The 19,125-nt window shown below is 34.7% G+C and overlaps 1 protein-coding gene across 4 annotated transcripts; it reads left to right on the forward strand.

The window, feature by feature from the left end:
• The first annotated feature begins 1,041 nt into the window (after window positions 1–1,041).
• LOC306873064 (arfaptin-1-like) lies at window positions 1,042–17,665 on the forward strand. 4 transcript variants are annotated; one of them, XM_079422070.1, is made up of 10 exons: window positions 1,042–1,220; window positions 3,077–3,393; window positions 6,827–6,925; window positions 8,234–8,339; window positions 9,688–9,789; window positions 10,672–10,784; window positions 11,150–11,371; window positions 14,500–14,657; window positions 14,755–14,929; window positions 16,130–17,665. In XM_079422070.1, the coding sequence occupies exons 2-10, from the start codon at window positions 3,079–3,081 to the stop codon at window positions 16,283–16,285; spliced, it is 1,446 nt and encodes a 481-aa protein (XP_079278196.1). In that variant the 5' UTR covers window positions 1,042–1,220; window positions 3,077–3,078; the 3' UTR covers window positions 16,286–17,665. The 4 variants fall into 4 exon arrangements, with proteins under 4 accessions (XP_079278196.1, XP_079278197.1, XP_079278198.1 ...); XM_079422071.1 differs by lacking the exon at window positions 9,688–9,789; XM_079422072.1 differs by lacking the exon at window positions 3,077–3,393 and having other exon boundaries at window positions 1,048–1,220.
• Window positions 17,666–19,125: the final 1,460 nt, after the last annotated feature.

Consider the following 19,125-nt stretch of genomic DNA (forward strand, 5'->3'; position numbering starts at 1 on the left):
GTCTTTTTATTCAAAACATGTCTGTTTTTAACAATATGTATTCAAAGATTGTTTGACTTTGGATTACATTATAGTTTTCTATTGCTAACAAACAGTAAACAGACTGTCAGAAGGTTGCAGGTATTTGTGGTCTTTAGTTCCCCCTAGTGGATGGCTATGAATTCAGAAATGATCAAATGCATTTATCCACCGATATTATATTAAAATTTACATTTTAACAATGATAAAATAAAAATGAAATTTAACTCAAGTCAAAGGTCAATTCAAAGCTCGTCCCTGGCCAACTGGTTTGGCAAAGAACTGGTTTGGTGTTCTTTCCCCCAGAGTGTAGGCTGCTGTAAACATACTACTCCATCTAGTGTCTGAAATTTTTCATATGCATACTTGCAATCAAAGTACTGCAGAAATTCCAATCTAAAAATAAATAATTTGATAAGAAAAATAGTAGCCTAGGCTATCAGTCTACCAAGGTGCAGCAAATGTTACATTACAATACATACATTACAGTGATTTTTATTCTATGTTTTAGAAGTATCATTGAAAAGACCAAAGAGCTTATTTTTGGAGTAAATGTCAAGCTAAAGTACCCACTGTCTCTTCTGAAGACAGGTGTATAAGAGTTTGTGCACCGAGGAAAACAAATCTTTTTGATTATTATCCTATTATTCATGATTCAAAACTATTTCCATCAATTATTTAAAATTTGTATTTGAATCGTATTTACCTTTAATTGAATTACTGCATTTAAACTTAAGCGAAAATGAAAAATGCTGCCTTGTCAACAAACTGAAACTAAATAAGTTCTAAAAAAATATATAGCTAATAAAAACGACAGAAGCACATAACTAAATAACTAAAACGTAAAAAAAAGACAACATAAATTTGTAAAAACAAGCAAATACAAAATATTAATACATAGGCTAATATAATAATAAAACAAAACAACATTGGTTTTGATTTATCTTGTTGGTTCGTGTAGTTACTGTATGATGCTGTTTTATTGTTTATCGATGTGTATTGTTGGTTTGACCACTAGGAGACAGACATGCTGTGGCTCCATTATATCTACTGACACACACGTCCTCTTCCGGGTGTGTTTGAAAAGACTTTCACTGAGCTGTGGATCAAATGATACACACAGCAACTCAAATTCAAGCCAAGACCAATTTTATGAAAAGAGCTGTGCAACAAGAAAGAGAGCGGTTGTAATCTGTGTGCAGGTGAGTGCTGCTGAACAATCAACTGTTGCTTCGGTGTTCATGTATGTGTGATGGCAGGCATGATGGCTTCAGTATGCAGGGTTGATCCTCTGCCTCCCCTGCCGCTGGGAAAAGTGACTAAAGGACATTCATTCAGGCTGTCAGAATAACAGACTGTCGATTTACTGTCTATTCTGTTCAGATCGTTTCACGCCTTAGATGAAGAGAAGAATATTGGCAAAAAATCTGAATGTCACCCACTCACAATTTTGCTATCAATTGTGTTCATGCTTAATGAAGGGCGTATCATTAATATACAAGCGGTATAGAGCGTGAAATTGCAGGCTTTTTGCGTTTTGTAACGCATTACTCGACTGAAGAGCTTCAGGCAAAGGAAGTAACTCAATCGCAACTTTGTGACGTGCGGGCTCAACAATGAGAGATTGAATTCCAGGAAGGAATAAGACAATATAATTAAACAACAAAACTTTGTTTATAAAGCCGATGGTTTTTAATATACACTTTATATTGCTTTGGCTTTGTACGTGTTGTTCCGTTGCTTAACACTGAAGAGTTAAAAAAAAAAAAAAAAAACGTTTACGTGTCCATTGATGCGAATGAACGAATCCTACTATGGGAAAGGGATAGTTTATGAATATTAATTAGGTCATGTGACTGGGCGCTCCAATGAAGAGTACAAAGCGTGACCTAAGTACAGTATTCGAAGCCTTGGCCGTAATAGCTTTCATAATTTTATTGGCCTCTAATTTTTTTTAAAGGAAAAGTGTGCTTCTTCCTGCGATTGTCTATAGCCTGCATTTTCCCTCCTTCTATTAAAATCAAATAGGCTAAATCCATAAACTTTATGAATATTTTATTCCAGTTATTGACCGATGATTAAAGTATTACAACACACAATTTCCATGTACAAGATGGTTTAACAATCTTCAAAACTAGGATGCATTTTTATTACATGCAATAAACTTAGAATTTGACATAGTGTAAATATTACTAATGAGGCAGCATAATAAAAACATTGAGTTGCTTTTGACAATTTTTGGTATTGTTATTTGCTCTATATGAAAATGTGTAGAACTCAGTAATTAAATGACATTTGAGTCTTGGTTTGTAGAAAACATATCATCGTGTGTAACTGCAGCTTTATTATACAAACCTATAATCCCATTTTCTAGGTTAACTCAACTCTTACTGATACATGAACATCATGGGAGAGTCTCTGTGTGCAAAGACATAGATTTCATTATTCATAAAGCAGCATTGTAGCTCATCATAAAAGAGTTTGGCTAGTTCTTCTCGTTTGAGTTTAGTTTGCTTTATAAGTAACTATTTCCTTATTTAACCATAAACATTTTGAATGTGAGTAGTTTAGGTGGTGTAGATCGTGTAGACTGATGTACAAAGTGCTGCAAATTTAGTGAGCTGAACCATTTATTTCCTGTATAGGCCTGAATTTGAATTCCTTTGTGTAAAGGAATGCAGGATGCAGTCTAAACTTTATACGAAGGATTGTATATGATTTTCTGTCAAACAATATTAACTAAAAGGCAGTTAAAACTAACATTCGGTCTGAAAGAATGCGCCTGTGCTGATCTACCAGCCCATTTTTTGCAAGCTCTTTCGTTGAAAATTTCAGCTGTCATTGGTTCCTTGGTTCCTGGGGATTGACTTGTAACAATTACCGTTTTTTTGTACCATGATTATTAGATGTTTGTTCCATGATGTACAGCATAATGCTAGAATCCCTTCCTGAAACTTCAGCCTCGATGGAATTGAGTGACATGCATAAACATTTACTTGAATTCAGCACAAGAAGGAAAAAATCTTGGTCAGTTGCTCACATCTATGTTTACTTTCAGGAATGTCAGAAGCTAGTTTTGACTCTGAGAAGAATGCCTCACAGGATAATCAATCGGACCCTAATGAACAGGGCCCTCAAAATACTGCTAACTCTGTGAGTCAATCAAAGGCCAGAAAAAACAGCCTGGATGAAGCACACATGACTGAAATTGACATCAGTGAGGACAAGGAAGTTGGAAACCACAATTACACTCACAGTGAGGATGATGGTGATGAAGATGAGGATTCTCAGGCCCAGAGTAAAACTAGTGGAATAATTCGGGATAATGCTGATTCTGAAACAACAAGCAGTGTGGAAACAGAAGCTGATGTGAAGGTGACAGTAATTATATAGTGAGACCTGTAGCTTGGCTTATGCTTGATCTCGCTCATACATGTTGCTGTGATTTCAGCCATTCTTTCAGATTTTTATTTTAGGTAAATATAATCTGAATCAGCCAACTTACCTGTGAATTTAAAAGAGCTAGACCCCTGCCTGAATGCTCCAGCATTGAGGCACATATCTTTCATTCTGTCTTTGTGAGGTGTCCTTTATTTATTTATTTTTAAGGTGATGGTGCATTTCTTTAGCATATTCTGGTCAATTTTGCTTGGCTGTTGCTGTTATTACTGCATTTAAATAATTAACTTTTTTGTGCTCTTTAGCTTGCTGTCTTGTTATTGCTGTGCATGAGGCACATTGCCCAATTTTTGTATACAATTACATTATATATTTTTATTTTCCACTACATTATGCCATTTATTTTTATACAGTATATAGTATAGAATTTAAATAACAACCATTTATCGGTCATCAGCCATAACATGAAAATAATTATCAATTTCTTTTCAATTCTAATTACTTATCACTAATTATCTCAACAAAGTATACCGATAATTAGCTTGACCAGTATTTTTACCAGTCTTTTAGTATATAATGTATTTTTATTTGCTGCTGCGTCACTATTTTTTTCTAGTTCGTCATTGTAGTTTTTCACAAAAATGAATTTTTTCAAGTGCAAACACACCATGTAATTACTCTGCTCATATGGAACTATATGTATACCAATAATTTAAAAATAATGCAGCCGTTTTTTACACAACAGCACACTTCTAACACTGTATTACGTTTCTTGTCAGCTGTATGCACTTTTTGTCTTAGCTTGTCTTAACTCAGTACTGCACTTTTTTCTACAGTATTAGCATGATTCAAATTGTTCTACAGCCTGTCCTGATAAGGAAGTGTTTACTTGTTGCTTTATCTTGTTAAAAGTCTTTCCTTTTCTTCTGATAACTAAGAGGTTTATTTAAGAAGCTCATCTTTCGTTTTCTTTGCGCATTTATTAGATTCATGATTATAGCTCTTCAGAATGTCTGATTAGATTGCAGTTGTTTCTGTTGGTCTCTTCGTTAATGTCTCTAAGCAACTGAACTCTAGGGAACTCTTCTGCCGGGCTTGACCGAGGCACTGTTCATCAGTGCCGCTTTAATCATCAAATCTGGTGGTGACAGACAGTGAAGCATTTGGAAGTAAGGGCTTTTAGAGTTGTGCCTGCAAAAGATAAACCTGACCGTCATTGGAGGACAAACGAACTCACTTAAAACAGAATGTGATGCCAGATCTATCCAGATTTGAATCGCAGTGAGAACCACAATAGTCACTGACCTTCTGGCATGATGGCATCAGGTGGCTTTGAAAGATTCATGCACTGTTATTGGACACTGTGTGCTGTTTTCACCGGGCCAGACAAACAAGTTGCCTGTCTTGAAGATTCAAATCACTGAGCCGCTCAGCAGAACACAAACGTAAATAGCCTTTTTTGTAGTTACATATTAAGTCTCATGCAAGGGCACTATAAAGTCATACCACCTTGAAATAAGGAATTGTTGCTTAAATTGCAGCCTGAAACCAAATAGTGACAACAAACTGCTTGTGTCTTGCTTTCATTTGCATATATAACTGAGTATAAGGGATGTAAAGCTGTAATACAGTCAATATATATATATTTGAATATCAATTTGTGAATGCTCATTTTCACCCTTTTTTACTTTTTACCTTTGCTGTTATGTTGCACTCATACTCTTAATAATTTATTAACACTGTCAACACTTATTAATTATAATCTGTAGCAGAAGCTAACTTTTTTTTGTGCAATATAGAAACAATTATCAGTCATCAGCAATAAGTAAAAAAAAAATTATTGTCAACTTATAGGTAACAGAAATGTATGTCACTGGACAGGTCTGTACAATTCTCTGAATATAACAGTAATACATTTACAGTAGAAACCTACCACACAAGAGGAGTGTATGTAAAATATGCAAATATCACTCTGTTTTGAAAGTATAACCATAAGACTGAATTAGACCACACAGGCCCATCCTTTTAACCACATGCCATCTTTTCAAAATAGGCATAAGCCAGAAATTAGTTGTTGTTGCAGTTATTTTTACCTGCTTTTTGTAATATTGATGTTCACTGTTTTATGTTATTTTGAGATGTTCCTAATTTTCCACAGTACAAAATGATGCGGATCACTGTGTCCACTCTCACTCCTGCATATGGCTCTGTGTTCATTTGTTGGCTATGGCCGCTATACTGTAGCTCCTGGTTTGAGTGATCGGTTTGTTCTCCATCTCAAACGTCTTTTTTGTGTTGTCAGTGTAAATTGAAGTCTCACTTTGGTTGTGTCATTAAAACCACCTTTGGACTTACTGTAATGCAGTAGACATTTTATTGGCATGTTTAAAGACTGTCCACAAAGCTCATCAGCAGTCTTCTTAACCATCTGGCACACAACCTTCTGATGCAAAGTCACATATGCTTTATCTTGTTAATGACTTTTCATGTGCCATCGCTCTCACATTTTACTCTTGTCATTGTAAAGGTTTAGAAGTGAGGTTTGAATTTATTTATTTTTCAATTTTTTCCTTACAATGAACCCAAAGCCTGATATTATTTATTGAATTTTTTCAGCTTGTCATTGAAAGTGGTAGGAGCTGAATTGTCGAGGTTATCTTTGGATGTCTGATTAGCTTATGTTTAATTCCACCATCCGTTACATTGTGCTGTAGTCACTAGGCTGTTTTAGCCCTTAAAGGATTATTGATGAACTTGTGATCCCTTAATTCTTTGTGTGATTTTATGTAGATGAACAAAAAAAAGTTTCAGTGTTTCTTTAAACACAATCATTTAAAATGTATCAAAATTGTTAGTTATTATTAAATATTATCATAATCATTATTACTATTTATTTCTCAGATTTCTATGCTTTTTTTATTGATGTGACAGTTTGACGACAGGAAAGGAGGGGAAGCAAGAGAGGGTGTGGTTTTGGGACAAAGTTTAAGTGTATATTTCTCTCTTTCTTAAAAAAAAAAAAAAACCCTTTCCAAACTTTTAAACAGTAATGTTTATTAAAATTTGTTTATCAGTCCCTGATAAAAAATGATCACCAGATGACAGTGTAGTTAGACTTGGCTGTTCTCCCTGTACTTTGAGTTTTTGGTTTACTAATAGTTCAATTTCCCTGTTGCTGTTAAATAATTATTCTAAAACAGCAGCAGACCTGATCCATTTCGTTTTCTATAAATGCATTTTCTTTGCTTGTGGTGCTGCAGTTAAAACTTCACAAGTCTTGACAAGCTATGGTTGTGCAAAGCTTTCTGGTGGTGGTAGCACTCTGCATCTGAACTCTCAGTTTGACAGCTTTAACATTGATTTTTCCAAGTTCTCCGAGTTATTGACATTGTGTGTGTGTGTATTGAAGGTGGCTATGGCGGAGGAGGCCCACAGAAGCCCGGCTGCTCAAATCTCAGTCACCAGAAACGGAGAAGCAGACAAGAGTCATGAGGAAGTGTTTCACAGGGTAAGACATCCTACACAGAACAAACTACCCATCATGCACTACTGTTTTTAAACTGCTCTTGCCCTGAATCGAAGTCAACTAACAATGGTGCCATTTTGAACACAGAATGTTTGGATATGAATGTTTCCAAAGTGCTGTGTGCTGATGACACACAATGACAATCGTATAAGTGTTGATGTGTCTCATGACTGTAGTTATGTTCCTAATTATTTAAAATATTTGACAGACTATGATAGATAGATAGATAGATAGATAGATAGATAGATAGATAGATAGATAAGCCAGAGTTGCTATTATTGAATATATTGTTCTATGGATTATGTTGGTTTGCCCAGCCCTACCTCCATATATCCGGGTTGCCATTTATTCTTAGCTTGACTTCTCCTTATCTCACAAAAATGTTCCAGCATCTCAACCAGCCAGTGAGCTCATGGTTTAGTTTTAAACTAAAAGGCTGTCATGTCTATAGCAACCATATATATATATATATATATATATATATATATATATATATATATATATATATATATATATATATATATATATATCTGTACTACTTTTACTGACGTAACAACTGTTTTGCAGCAACAGCAAAACTAGCTTGATTAGCTTTCTACTACTAGTTGTAGTCTTTTTAACTTTGAGGAAATTGTCTTAAGTGTGGGCTTTCTTCACATTAAACAGAAGAACTAGGCAACATAAATCCCAAGGCATCTCTAAAATGTACCTGGTTAAAGAAATGTTTCACACAAATAATTGTAAACTATGTTTAGTGCTTCTTTTAACCCTTATTATACATTCATTTGGTGTTGCCAAATGTAAAACAATGGCGCTAGAATGATAAAGTGAGTTGTTTAGCAACAGACGACCAATCATAAATTAATTAGTGCTTACTGCATTAAATATTCATGAACCTTGTACAGTCACAGAAACTATCACTCACTGTATTTAGTTTCAGTGTCTGAGGGTAAAAAAGTTTTATAGTGAAGAAGAGAGGCTGTAATTTGTTTTATACGCATCTGCATCATTTGACTTAAACACACAGGGCAGAATTACTTTGCCACATTTTCATATATAATATGCTTGGTGCCTAATATGCTTTAACCCGTGCAATTACAGAGTTTAGACAGTTTTGCCACAGAATTGAACAAATTATGCTGTTTTGAAATGAATGATTAACGGCTAAAACTAAGAGGGAAAACAGTAGAAAACATTGCATTGTTATGCAAATTGCATTGTTATGATATCTTTCTTGAATGTCATTTCATTTTTATTCATGTTTCTTGTTCTCCATGTTTTTCTTTCAAGGATGTGCCACACAATGTCTCCTCTGGACCAAACACATCACACTCCCACAATTCACCTGAAAACTATGCAATGAATGAGGGAGTGGTCCAAGTAGGGCCATATACAGGTACAACACTAAGCATGCATTGAACCTGAATATAATTTGCCTTTGTCCTTCACACAAATGAATACAATGACTCCGCATGCTACAGTTACAAACGTGTGTGCTTACATAAGATTACATACAGATTCGCAATTTGCTCAGAGACAATGGTAAAATGTTTATCATTTAAAAACACTTTCTTTCATTGTAATGAGATGAGGCTAGGGTGTTTTTTTTTTTGTCATTTAGGTTAGTAGACTAGTTGAATGGCTTCAATATCCTCTCACTATCTGGTGCATCTAATGTGAACCCACATTTGTTTGTCTGTTTCTCTTTGAGTGTGTTGTGGAGAGAGGGAGAATTTGAATTTGAAAAGAAAGGTGTTCCTGTCTCATTACAGAGTCGTCTGTGATCTTTTTTTTTTTTTTTTTTTTTTTTACATCTGCTTCCCTTTCATTATTTCATCCTCGTCTACTGTGTGAATTAATTAGGACGGAAACATGGCAACCTGTCATTAGTTAGGTGTAATTGCTGACCACCCTTTTTATTATTCCTCTATATTTCCCTTGTCACTTGTTAGCTTAGGAGACTTTGGAGCGTATTTCATCAGTTTGCTGCAGCAAACCTACTGGCAATGAAATTTATTTGAAACTTTAATTTAAAGGTTAGATTTTTCAGATTTCCCTTGTGATGTTAACACTGTGTATTTAAGACTTGTGTATTTAAACAAGCCCTGTAATAATTGGAACCTGCACGTATGTTTAATATTTTGGAGTTGAATTTATTTAATTAAAAATGCAGCAGAAACTGTAATATCGTAAAATATTAATACAATTTAAATGCAACTTATTTCTGTGATGGCAAAGCTAAATAGCAGCCATTGCTCCAGTTTTCAGTGTCACATGATCATTCAGAAATCGTTCTTATATGCTCACGTTGACAAATTAACTGCTGAACATTTTTGTGGAAACATTGATGAAAAAACAGTTCAAAACAACTGCATTTATTTGAAATATAATTTTTAGTAAGAAGTATTTACAGTCACTTTAAATAATTAAATGCATCATTCCTGAATAAAATTATTAATTTATTTAAAGTCTTACTGGCCCCAAATTTTTGAATGGTAGTGTAATTTAGGTAAACATTTTAACGTAATAGGTTTGATACTGTAGCCACACTCTGATTGACCTGCTTTTTGCATTATAATACTTTCCATAAACAACATGGGTCAAGCAATAAATACATGTTGTGTGTAGTTTTTATTTATTTTGATTTTGATGGATGGATGGACACTTCCTCTGTGGCTGTAGTTTACAAAAAAATGTCAGACTCGGTGTAAAAATCATAAAAATTCATCACTGACCATTTTTAGGGTCGCCATTCCAGGCCACCGCACCTAAAGTTTTCCCCAGTCCTGCAGCAGCCAGCCGGCTAGCTCGCAGCATCAGCGATAGTCAGGTGGAGATGCAGAAAGGTACCGCATACCGTAACAGAAGACGTCACGCATGGATCTGCATTTCTTCATCTCTTCCTTTACCAGTTTCAGACCATCATAAAGACATTGTTTTTCTAGTAGATTGCAGTGATGTCTGTTAAAATCTTCAACAGATATAAAAATTGGCATCACTTTCCACTTTTGTGTAGTTATAGCGCATTAGATTGATAGGTTGTAACTTTATGATGGTGTTCTATTAAATTCCGCCAACTCAAGGCCTGTTTTCTTCCATCTTGTTGCTTCCCTCTTTAATGATTTTGGAGTTGGGGCTCATTTATTCGTCTTGGCTGACCATCCTGTAACCTTTTGCCTTCCTGACTGATCGCAAAATATAATATTTAGATTTATCAATAATTTTTTCCCTCAGAGGACTTTGATAATGCAAAACAAAATACTGCTTTTGTTGTTTCTGCCGCCGTCTGACGTTTTAAATGAGAAAAGCATGTTTCACCTAAGCTTATCTTTAGTCTAGAGTTACTCCTGTCCATGTTTCAGTGTTATTTTAATATTATCGTTTATTTTTAGTTTTCAATTTAATTTTAGCTTAAATTTTATCGTTCTTAATATTTTTTTTTTTCTTTATTTTGGTTAGTAATTATAGTATGTCAATTTAAACATATTTCAATTAGTTTTCAAGGCATCATTTCTAAAATCCATTTAGTTTAGGTTTCCTCTAAACCTAACAAAAATATTTTTCAATAGTTTTTGTTAATGATTTATAATCAGTAGAAACAGATGTGATTTGTCAAACATAATTATCTTGGATGTTAATATCCAAGGATGCTAATAGTTGTGAGTCTTAATGAGTAATATATCACAGTCCTCTCTCATGTCAGTTAACAGATATCATTCTGTCATCAGGTGCTTTGAGAGAGCAGCAGATGGAAGGAGCAGTGGTTCTTGCTGATGACATAAAGAGTCCTGCCATAGAGAAACTGGAGCTGGTGAGGAAGTGGAGCATCAACACTTACAAAGTGAGTGATTCCTGCCATAGTGGTTATGATGGCATCTGTGTTCATTAAAAAAGGTCTCAAGCATCCATGTCTCACAAAAGTCTGGGTTTGAGGTACTTGAAATGGAACAGAGCACAATGGTGAAAAAGCGTTGTGGTGTACAAATTTAGTCTGGTTTGTGACATTTTCCAGTCATTATCCTTTTGAAAAATTTTCCCCATAATTTCATATGTTCTCAGTAATATTGCTGGCAAAAAAAGAGGCCGGGTTCTATGTATCTTCTGTGCCCATCTCAAGCTTAAATATTCCTTATTTTCATTGTTTTTTTTTCCTCTTATTATTGCCCATTTTGTTAATGTTTTTGTATGTTATACTCCTCCCCACAGTGCACTAAGCAAATTCTGTCAGAGAAGTTAGGTCGTGGCTCCCGTACAGTTGATCTGGAGCTGGAGGCGCAGATCGAGGTTCTTCGTGACAACAAACGAAAGTATGAGCATGTTATCAAGCTGGCGCAGACGCTTTGCACTCAGCTGGCGCAAATGCTGCAGACACAGAGACAGCTGGGTGACGCGTTTGCCGACCTTAGTCTCAAGACACCCGAGCTACATGTAAGTACTCTAGATTTTATACAAAATCAGAATCAGTGTTTATTTAAAATGGATATTAAGTATCTTATATGCAGTTTTCCCCACATTTCAAAGTTTTTCTCTCTTCACTTATTCTCAGAACCAATCTCAGACCATCTCAAAAATCCTACATGTTTTTTAGGTTTTAAATGGCAAAAACAATACTGTTTAAAAATAACATCAGTACACACTTTCACATGTGCTTACCGATAGCCGATTATCCAGAATGATATCTGATGATACCGATGGCGATAGTTTGATAAATCTCTCCTAACCAATGCTGTACACTATACAGGGAACCCTCTCATTTGGTTCATTACCATAATATTAAAGGTTAAAATTAATAACAAAGCAATTATAATTAACTGCTATATATTTTCAGATACCATAATTACACTCAAATAAAAATTCTAATATCTGTATACAACTCAGTTGCACATAACAATCTTCATAGATACTTGTCTTAATGCCAGATTTATTCAAACGTATATAAGTACAGTTTTTTTTACTGTTAATGCATTAGTCACGTACATTTTTTTTATGGCAAATAGTGGGGGGGGGGTGATTTTTTTTGGTCGATAACGATTATTGGTATATTTTCACTATTTAGCTTTTCTTGCGTTTAGTCAGGTTCCTTGCATATCTGCCAGCTCAGAGAAGCTAAAAACAAAACATGCAGCCAGTTCATTATGGGCTGCCTCAGTCTGGAACTGTGTCATCCAGCGAGCTGTTTCAATTTGCAGCCAGTTTCTACGTAGATAGTTAGCTATTTGAAAAAGACCACCTCCGAGTTCACAATTTCCCCTGAAAATATATTTACGCGTCTTGTGTTGATGCCCCACCAAAGAGAGGAGTAGGGTAGTAGCTAATTATCATTTAAAGAAACATGCACCGAAATGGGTCGCTATAAACAGAGCTGTTCTTGACAAGGTAAAAAGGATGTTGTTCCCAAAGTACGTTACAGACATTTTATGAAACCTAAAGAATCATATTATATTTATGGAAAATGGGCATCCAATGTCCCCATTAAAAATATTTAATGTAGCATCCATTTTTTCCCTGGCATCCTTTGGCATGTGTTACAGTAGAATATATAGATACAGTAGGTGGCCAACCAAAGTGTTTTTTACCGCCGTAGGCACCGCCGCTATGCTTGTATGCTATCAAGCATAGTAAGATGCAAAAGAGAACTTAATTCGGTACTGGCATGCTGTCTGTGAAAAAGCTCTCTGAGAACACGGGCATCCAACACATGCATGCACAGAGAAAGTCACTTCAGACAGTGAGCCAGTAGACAAAATTATGTCAAAATGCCCATTTTTGGCGAGTGGCCAAAAATGACTGGAAATTTTTGGCAGAAAATCGTATGCGTGTCAGATTTGTGCCATATGCCATCCATCACCGACTGCTCTGCTCGCTGATTAACTTTTGTCGCTTGAATAAAGATGAATCTATATGCAGTTTATGCATATACAATTAATAGTTTGTGAAGATTGTTTTAAGTTCACTTAAATTAAAAGTTGTTATATTTTTCATGCCTATTAAATGTTAAAAATAATGGCTTGCAGTTATACTGTAATATTGAATGGCTATAATAAATGGATAAAATTGAGGGGAAAATGCATTATAAGGGTTAGTTCACCCAAAAATGAAAATTACCCCACGATTTACTCACTCTCAAGCCATCCTAGGTGTATATGACTTTCTTCTTTCAGACAAATACAATCGGAGTTATATTAAAAAATGTCCTGGCTCTTCTAAGCTTTTTAATGGCAGTGAATGGTGTGAAATGATTGAGATTTTGAAGTGAAACTGCATCCATCATAAAAAAGTGCTCCACTCGGCCCAGGGGTTAATTAACGCCTTCTGAAGCGAATGGATGTGTTTGTGTTTGGACGTTGCGTAAACTCCGGTGAGAATATTGTGGTCTTGCAAGAACCAAGTTTTGTTTACAGCAAAGGAAAACCACACTGTAAAAAAAAAAAAAAGTTGGGCAAACTTAAAAGTTTAAGGCAACCAGCTTCAGCAGATTTTTGAGTTTTCTCAACTTCTTGTTTTAAGTTTATACAATAAAAAGTTGAGAAGTTTCCTAAAAAATAAGTTGAGAGAACTCAAAAATCTGCTGAAGCTGTTCGCCTTAAAATTTTAAGTTGGCCCAACTTTTTTTTTTTTTTTTTTACAGTGCAGTCTCTTGGCTTATATCGAAATCCTTCAACATTTTTCTTTACAAACCCTTGTTTTGTACATCTCATTCATGACCGGTGTTTTGTTTTGCTCTCTCCTTCTCACTGGAGCGTATGCTACATCCTACGTTATCCGCTGGAACTCCACTCTCTCGTACATGTGTACGACAATAGGCAGAAGCTAGAGATTATGCTTTATGAAGTTTTAAATATGGATATTGTCTTTCACAAATGCATCAGTTCACTTTTTATGATGGATGGATGCACTTCTTTTTATTTTGCACTTCTTCAAGATGCCATTAAACAAATTTAAAATATACCCAAATTTGTTGTTTCTACATTCATTTGGAGATTCAGTGTGAAATTACGACAGTATAAATATATTAATATGCCATTAATCACAATTAATTACAGAAAACGTGTGATTAATTCTGTAATGTTTTTAATCGATTGACAGAACTTATATATTATAGCAGCTATTTTCTTGGATATATATGAAAATAGCCATAGAGGCTGGCAGCATTAAAAAAGTTATATATAAAATAAATACAGTAATATTTCACTCTAACCAACACATGCTTTTGTGAAGACTGCCTGGCATATATGGATTTTCAGCTGTTTCAGATCTGACAAAATAACTGGATGCCTTCCATACAGTATAATTTATTCATGGACTGTTTTGGATACACTTTGACATTGATGTTTCCAGAACCACCACGAATACTAAATACTTTATGACTGGACTATAACCAGAAAGTGAATTGTTCTCTTGGGGAGTAACATTTCATTTTAACTAATTTATATGCAGAGAGGGCAGAGTCTCAATGCAGTATTTGCTGTGTTTTGCTGCCTAGCTGTTTATCTATTTCTGTGTTGTTTCAGTAGAAGCAAACATAGGTGAAAACTCTGTTTATTTGTGTGTTTTAGGAGGAATTTGGCTACAATGCTGAAACCCAAAAACTCCTGGCGAAAAATGGAGAAACTCTGTTGGGAGCTATCAACTTCTTTATCGCCAATGTTAAAACTCTAGTCGATAAAACTATAGAAGACACCTTGATCAACATTAAGCAATATGAAGCAGCAAGGTCTGAATATATCTTTACAAACCACTGTATACTACTGTTCTATTAATTTATTGAGCAAAACAATTCTCATTCTCTAAGGTCTGTGCTCTTTTGGTAGGATTGAGTATGACGCATATCGCACAGATTTAGAGGAGCTCAATCTGGGTCCAAGGGACGCCAACACACTCCCTAAGATCGAGCTGTCTCAGCAACAGTTCCAGATCCACCGTGAAAAATATGAAAAGATGCGCAATGACGTCGCGGTCAAACTCAAGTTTCTGGAGGAAAACAAGGTAGGGGAATGTATCTTATAAATAAATAATTTGTCTTTTATACTTGCATAATAAAATTAGTTAAGTTAATATGTTGATATTTGGTACTTGTTCAAACGTAATTACTGAAATGATTAGCTTTCCCAAACACTACTGTTAACAGGTTTTATAGGTTAATCTGTACCTATAGTGCTAATTGTAGCTCTTACACCCTGAAATGTCATGCAGATGTTTCTTTAATATTTCGAAAAATATTAACTTGCTTCACCTCCGAAACAACTTTAATTTTTGGCTGATCCTAACCAAACTCTTGTTTTTCAACTTTTCTTGTTCAATATCCTGCTCACTTGGAAACAATGCATCACATTACAGAAGTAAAGATGTTGCAAAGGCCCTTTCAAGTTGACTAAGATATCCTGTTGGGGAAAAAAGATGAACTCAAACTGATTGAGGCATCTTTAATGTTCAAATGATGTATAATAAACATAAACATTGCTGGTTATCGCTTGTTGTTATATACTTTATAATTGATTTCTATGACGCAGCGCTGAATTTATCAGCCATTACTCCTGTCTTCAGTGTCACATGGTCCTTCAGAAATCATTCTAATATGCTGATTTATTATCAGAGTTGAAACTGTTGTGCTGCTTAAAGTTTTTTCTGGAACCTGTGACACTTTTTTTCTTTGATTCTTTGATGAATGAAATGTTAAAAAGAACAGCATTTATTCAAAATAGCAATCTTTTCTAAAAATGTAAGTCGTTTCAATCACTTTTCATCCATTTTAAAACATCCTTGCAGAATAAAAGTGTTCATTTCTTTAAAAAATAACGAAAGAAAAAACTTACTGACCCCAAACTTTTGAATAGTAGTGGATATTCTAACACAAAATTTCTATTTAAATTGAACACTGTTCTTTTTAACTTTTTGTTTATCAAAGAATCCTGAAAAAAATTATCACAGGTCCCAAAAAATATTAAGCAGCACAGCTGTTTCCAACATTAATTAAAAATCAGAATATTAGAATTATTTCTGAAGGATCATGTGACACTGAAGACTGGAGTAATGGCTGATGAAAGTTCAGTTTTGCCTCACAGGTATATATATATAATGCAATTGGGCATGTCATTTTTCGATATTTAACAGGAACACCCAGACAAAAAGTGTAAATTAGCTGGTAAAGTGTAAATTGAGTGAATAATAATAATTCCTTTTCCTTAGGTGAAGGTGTTACACAACCAGCTGATTATCTTCCATAACGCCATCGCAGCATACTTCGCAGGCAACCAACAGCAGCTGGAACAGACCCTTAAACAGTTCCACATCAAACTAAAGTTACCAGGAGGAGAAACCCCCTCTTGGCTAGAGGAGCACTGATTGAATCAGATGGTATAATCCAGAGCAGAGGGCAGAGCACACCACTCCACAAGGAAACCAAATCCATATAAAGCAAAAATGTCTCTCTATCACTCCTTTCCCTTTTTACAACTTTCAGGACACTAAAACCTGTCAATAAATGTATGACAGGAAACCATTTTGATAAAAGAGAAATAGTTAGCTCATCTCTTTGTCCTTGCTATGTCTGACTTTACACTTTTTAAATAAATGCTTTTTTCTTTTTTCTGAGAGTTTGCACTCTCTTGCGCAACAAAAACAATCGTGTTGCTTTTGAATGAAGTTGCCAGCACTTTAATGGTAGACGGAATACAGACAAATAAACAGGAAGCAGGAAAAAATGAGGAGCCTTATGAATGTTGTACAGACTTTAAAGTAGTTCTTTGAAAAAAGATGATTCGAATTAAATTGGTCTTGGACTAAAAAGCAGTCTGACACTTAATTCTACTTAAAATTAGCCTTTTCATCTTTTTCTAGACCTCAATGGTGTCAACCTCTCCTAACCTTTTTTTATGTAACTGCATTGTTATATTGTTATCAAATTCATTGACATAAATTTCCATATTGCTGCCTTAAAGGGCATATTTATCTGAAAGGTTGGCCATTTTAGTTCAAACTTGAAGTTTTGCTATGCTGCATTACTTTCACAAAAAGGGCAGGATAATCAGAGGTTATAAACTCTCAATTTCTGGCTTTTTTGCTATAAATTTTTTAAAGTGAACCTTTTGTAGATCCCATTGAAAGGGGATGGGGCTTCATTTCTGACTTGATGTGCCTTGCTCTTTGTCAATCATCAATTTTAATCATCTTCAGTGTTGTGAATTACATATACTCTCATTACCATCCTACAGACCACAGAATGGACCAATAAACACAGCCATATTTGTAGTACGGGATAATCAAACATGCATAGACCAGCAACCTCTATTTAACTTGATATTACAATGTCTTTTTTTCCCTTTTATTTTTAAACCTTTCTTTCCATTCCATTTCTTCAATAACTAAGCCAGGAAACTATTTTTACAAAATGTAAACCAAATTAATTTGACATGAAATCTCATGTCAGCTGCCTCGGCTTTATATATGTTTGGGTTTTGTTGTTCCTTCTCTGTGTATCTCTAATTTCATTACTTTTTAAATTTCATTATTACTTTTTTTGTTTTACATGTCAGAGGAAGAAGAGCTCTTCTAAATCACCCCTCTCTTATGTGTTCAATGAGTTCAACTCCTTAAATACAGAAGTGTAACATCAAATTTGATTGTATCAACTCAGATGATGAAATAATCATGCTAACCTGGAAAAGCTTTAGATTTGGGCATTTAAAAAAGCTTCTACCATGGCAATATATACATGGGGGGGGGGGGGGGAATAAAAAATGAATGTAGAACAAATTAATATAAAAATATGGATTTATGAAAATATGGAATGTTAAGATTTATATCTTGAATACAAAATAATGGAGTTGTTTATTCTTGGAGACTCTTGAAACATCTGCACTCCTGGTTCTCCTTGTCTTGCCTCTTTTCATTTGATGTACAATAACTACCTTTAGTTCTGTCTTGGCAGCAGACAGACACCAATGTACAGTAAATGTGTGAGAACTGACTGACATGCATAGTCACATCTATATATATTTGTAATATCTTGCATTTTACTTTGGGTATAAAAGAACTTTGCTGTGTGCTGCTTTTTTGAGGATTTGTTAATAAACGATGGATCAGGTGTTTAAGGGCAGAAAAGATCTGAATGTTGAATCATGGGAGAAAATAAAACTTTTCATCCTTAAGTCGTGTGTATACCTCTTTTTATTCAAATGTATTAAATCATTTCAGTGATAAGTATTTGTATAAGTATCTGACACTTTTTCTGGTGTAATTAAAACAGTCTTTGCCTTCTAATATTGTTTCATTTGACAGGATCTATTATTACCACTTACGCTTTCTTATACAGTCAAGACATAATTCTGCCTACAGAGGGCACTGGTGCCTTTCTTACTAGTTCACTGAGCGTTTTCACAGACTTTATGCTGAGATTACATAATCACTGAGTGGTTCTAAACTTTTTGGAATCCAAGCCACAAATTGTCCAATAAAATATTTAAAGTGAACTGATATGTACCTTTAGTAGGCCTACTTCAGCTGTAGTACAAATGAACTCAAAAATATAATGGCAGTTTAATGTTGTACATCTTTATTTTCTGACGGTTTTCATGTTAATATAACTAGATTTAAATACATAATTTTAAGACTTTTCTGGGCTCCCCTGGAAGTTTGTCCAGGTCTTCTAGTGGTCCTAGTATGCTTTTTTTTATAAGCTCATTTAGTCATCATTTAATGATAGCGCTGTGAAAGTGTAGATGGATTTTAAGTGAGGGAAATGGTGCCTCAAGGACTCATATAACCTGTCAAAGACTTTATGTAACTGGTCTGAGTACAGTGTGTCCAATAGTACACATGAGAATTAATCCTCGTAGGTCTGCCCATCTCTGCATAACACCATTTTACATATGAAATCATTTAAAATATTTAATAAACTCATTGTTTAACTCTAAAACATTTGATAGGCTATATTCTATATGTATGTGCCTTGCAGAACATTTCTTCCCACAGTCGCCTTGGGGACATTAATGGATGATTTTCTTCTGAAACATTTTGCATTGAGAAGAGAGTTACGCAAATACAATATATCTGTATCTAAAAATAAATCAATAAATTCTTCACAGGAATCGAAGACCCAAATACAGGAATAGATAAAAATGATTTTCACATGAAGAAATATGAGAATGTTTGACTCTAGTGCCTAAAAGCACCTTCATTTTGTT

This window comes from Barbus barbus, assembly GCF_936440315.1.
Source record: "Barbus barbus genome assembly, chromosome: 7".
In the NCBI taxonomy this organism is placed as follows: domain Eukaryota; kingdom Metazoa; phylum Chordata; class Actinopteri; order Cypriniformes; family Cyprinidae; genus Barbus; species Barbus barbus.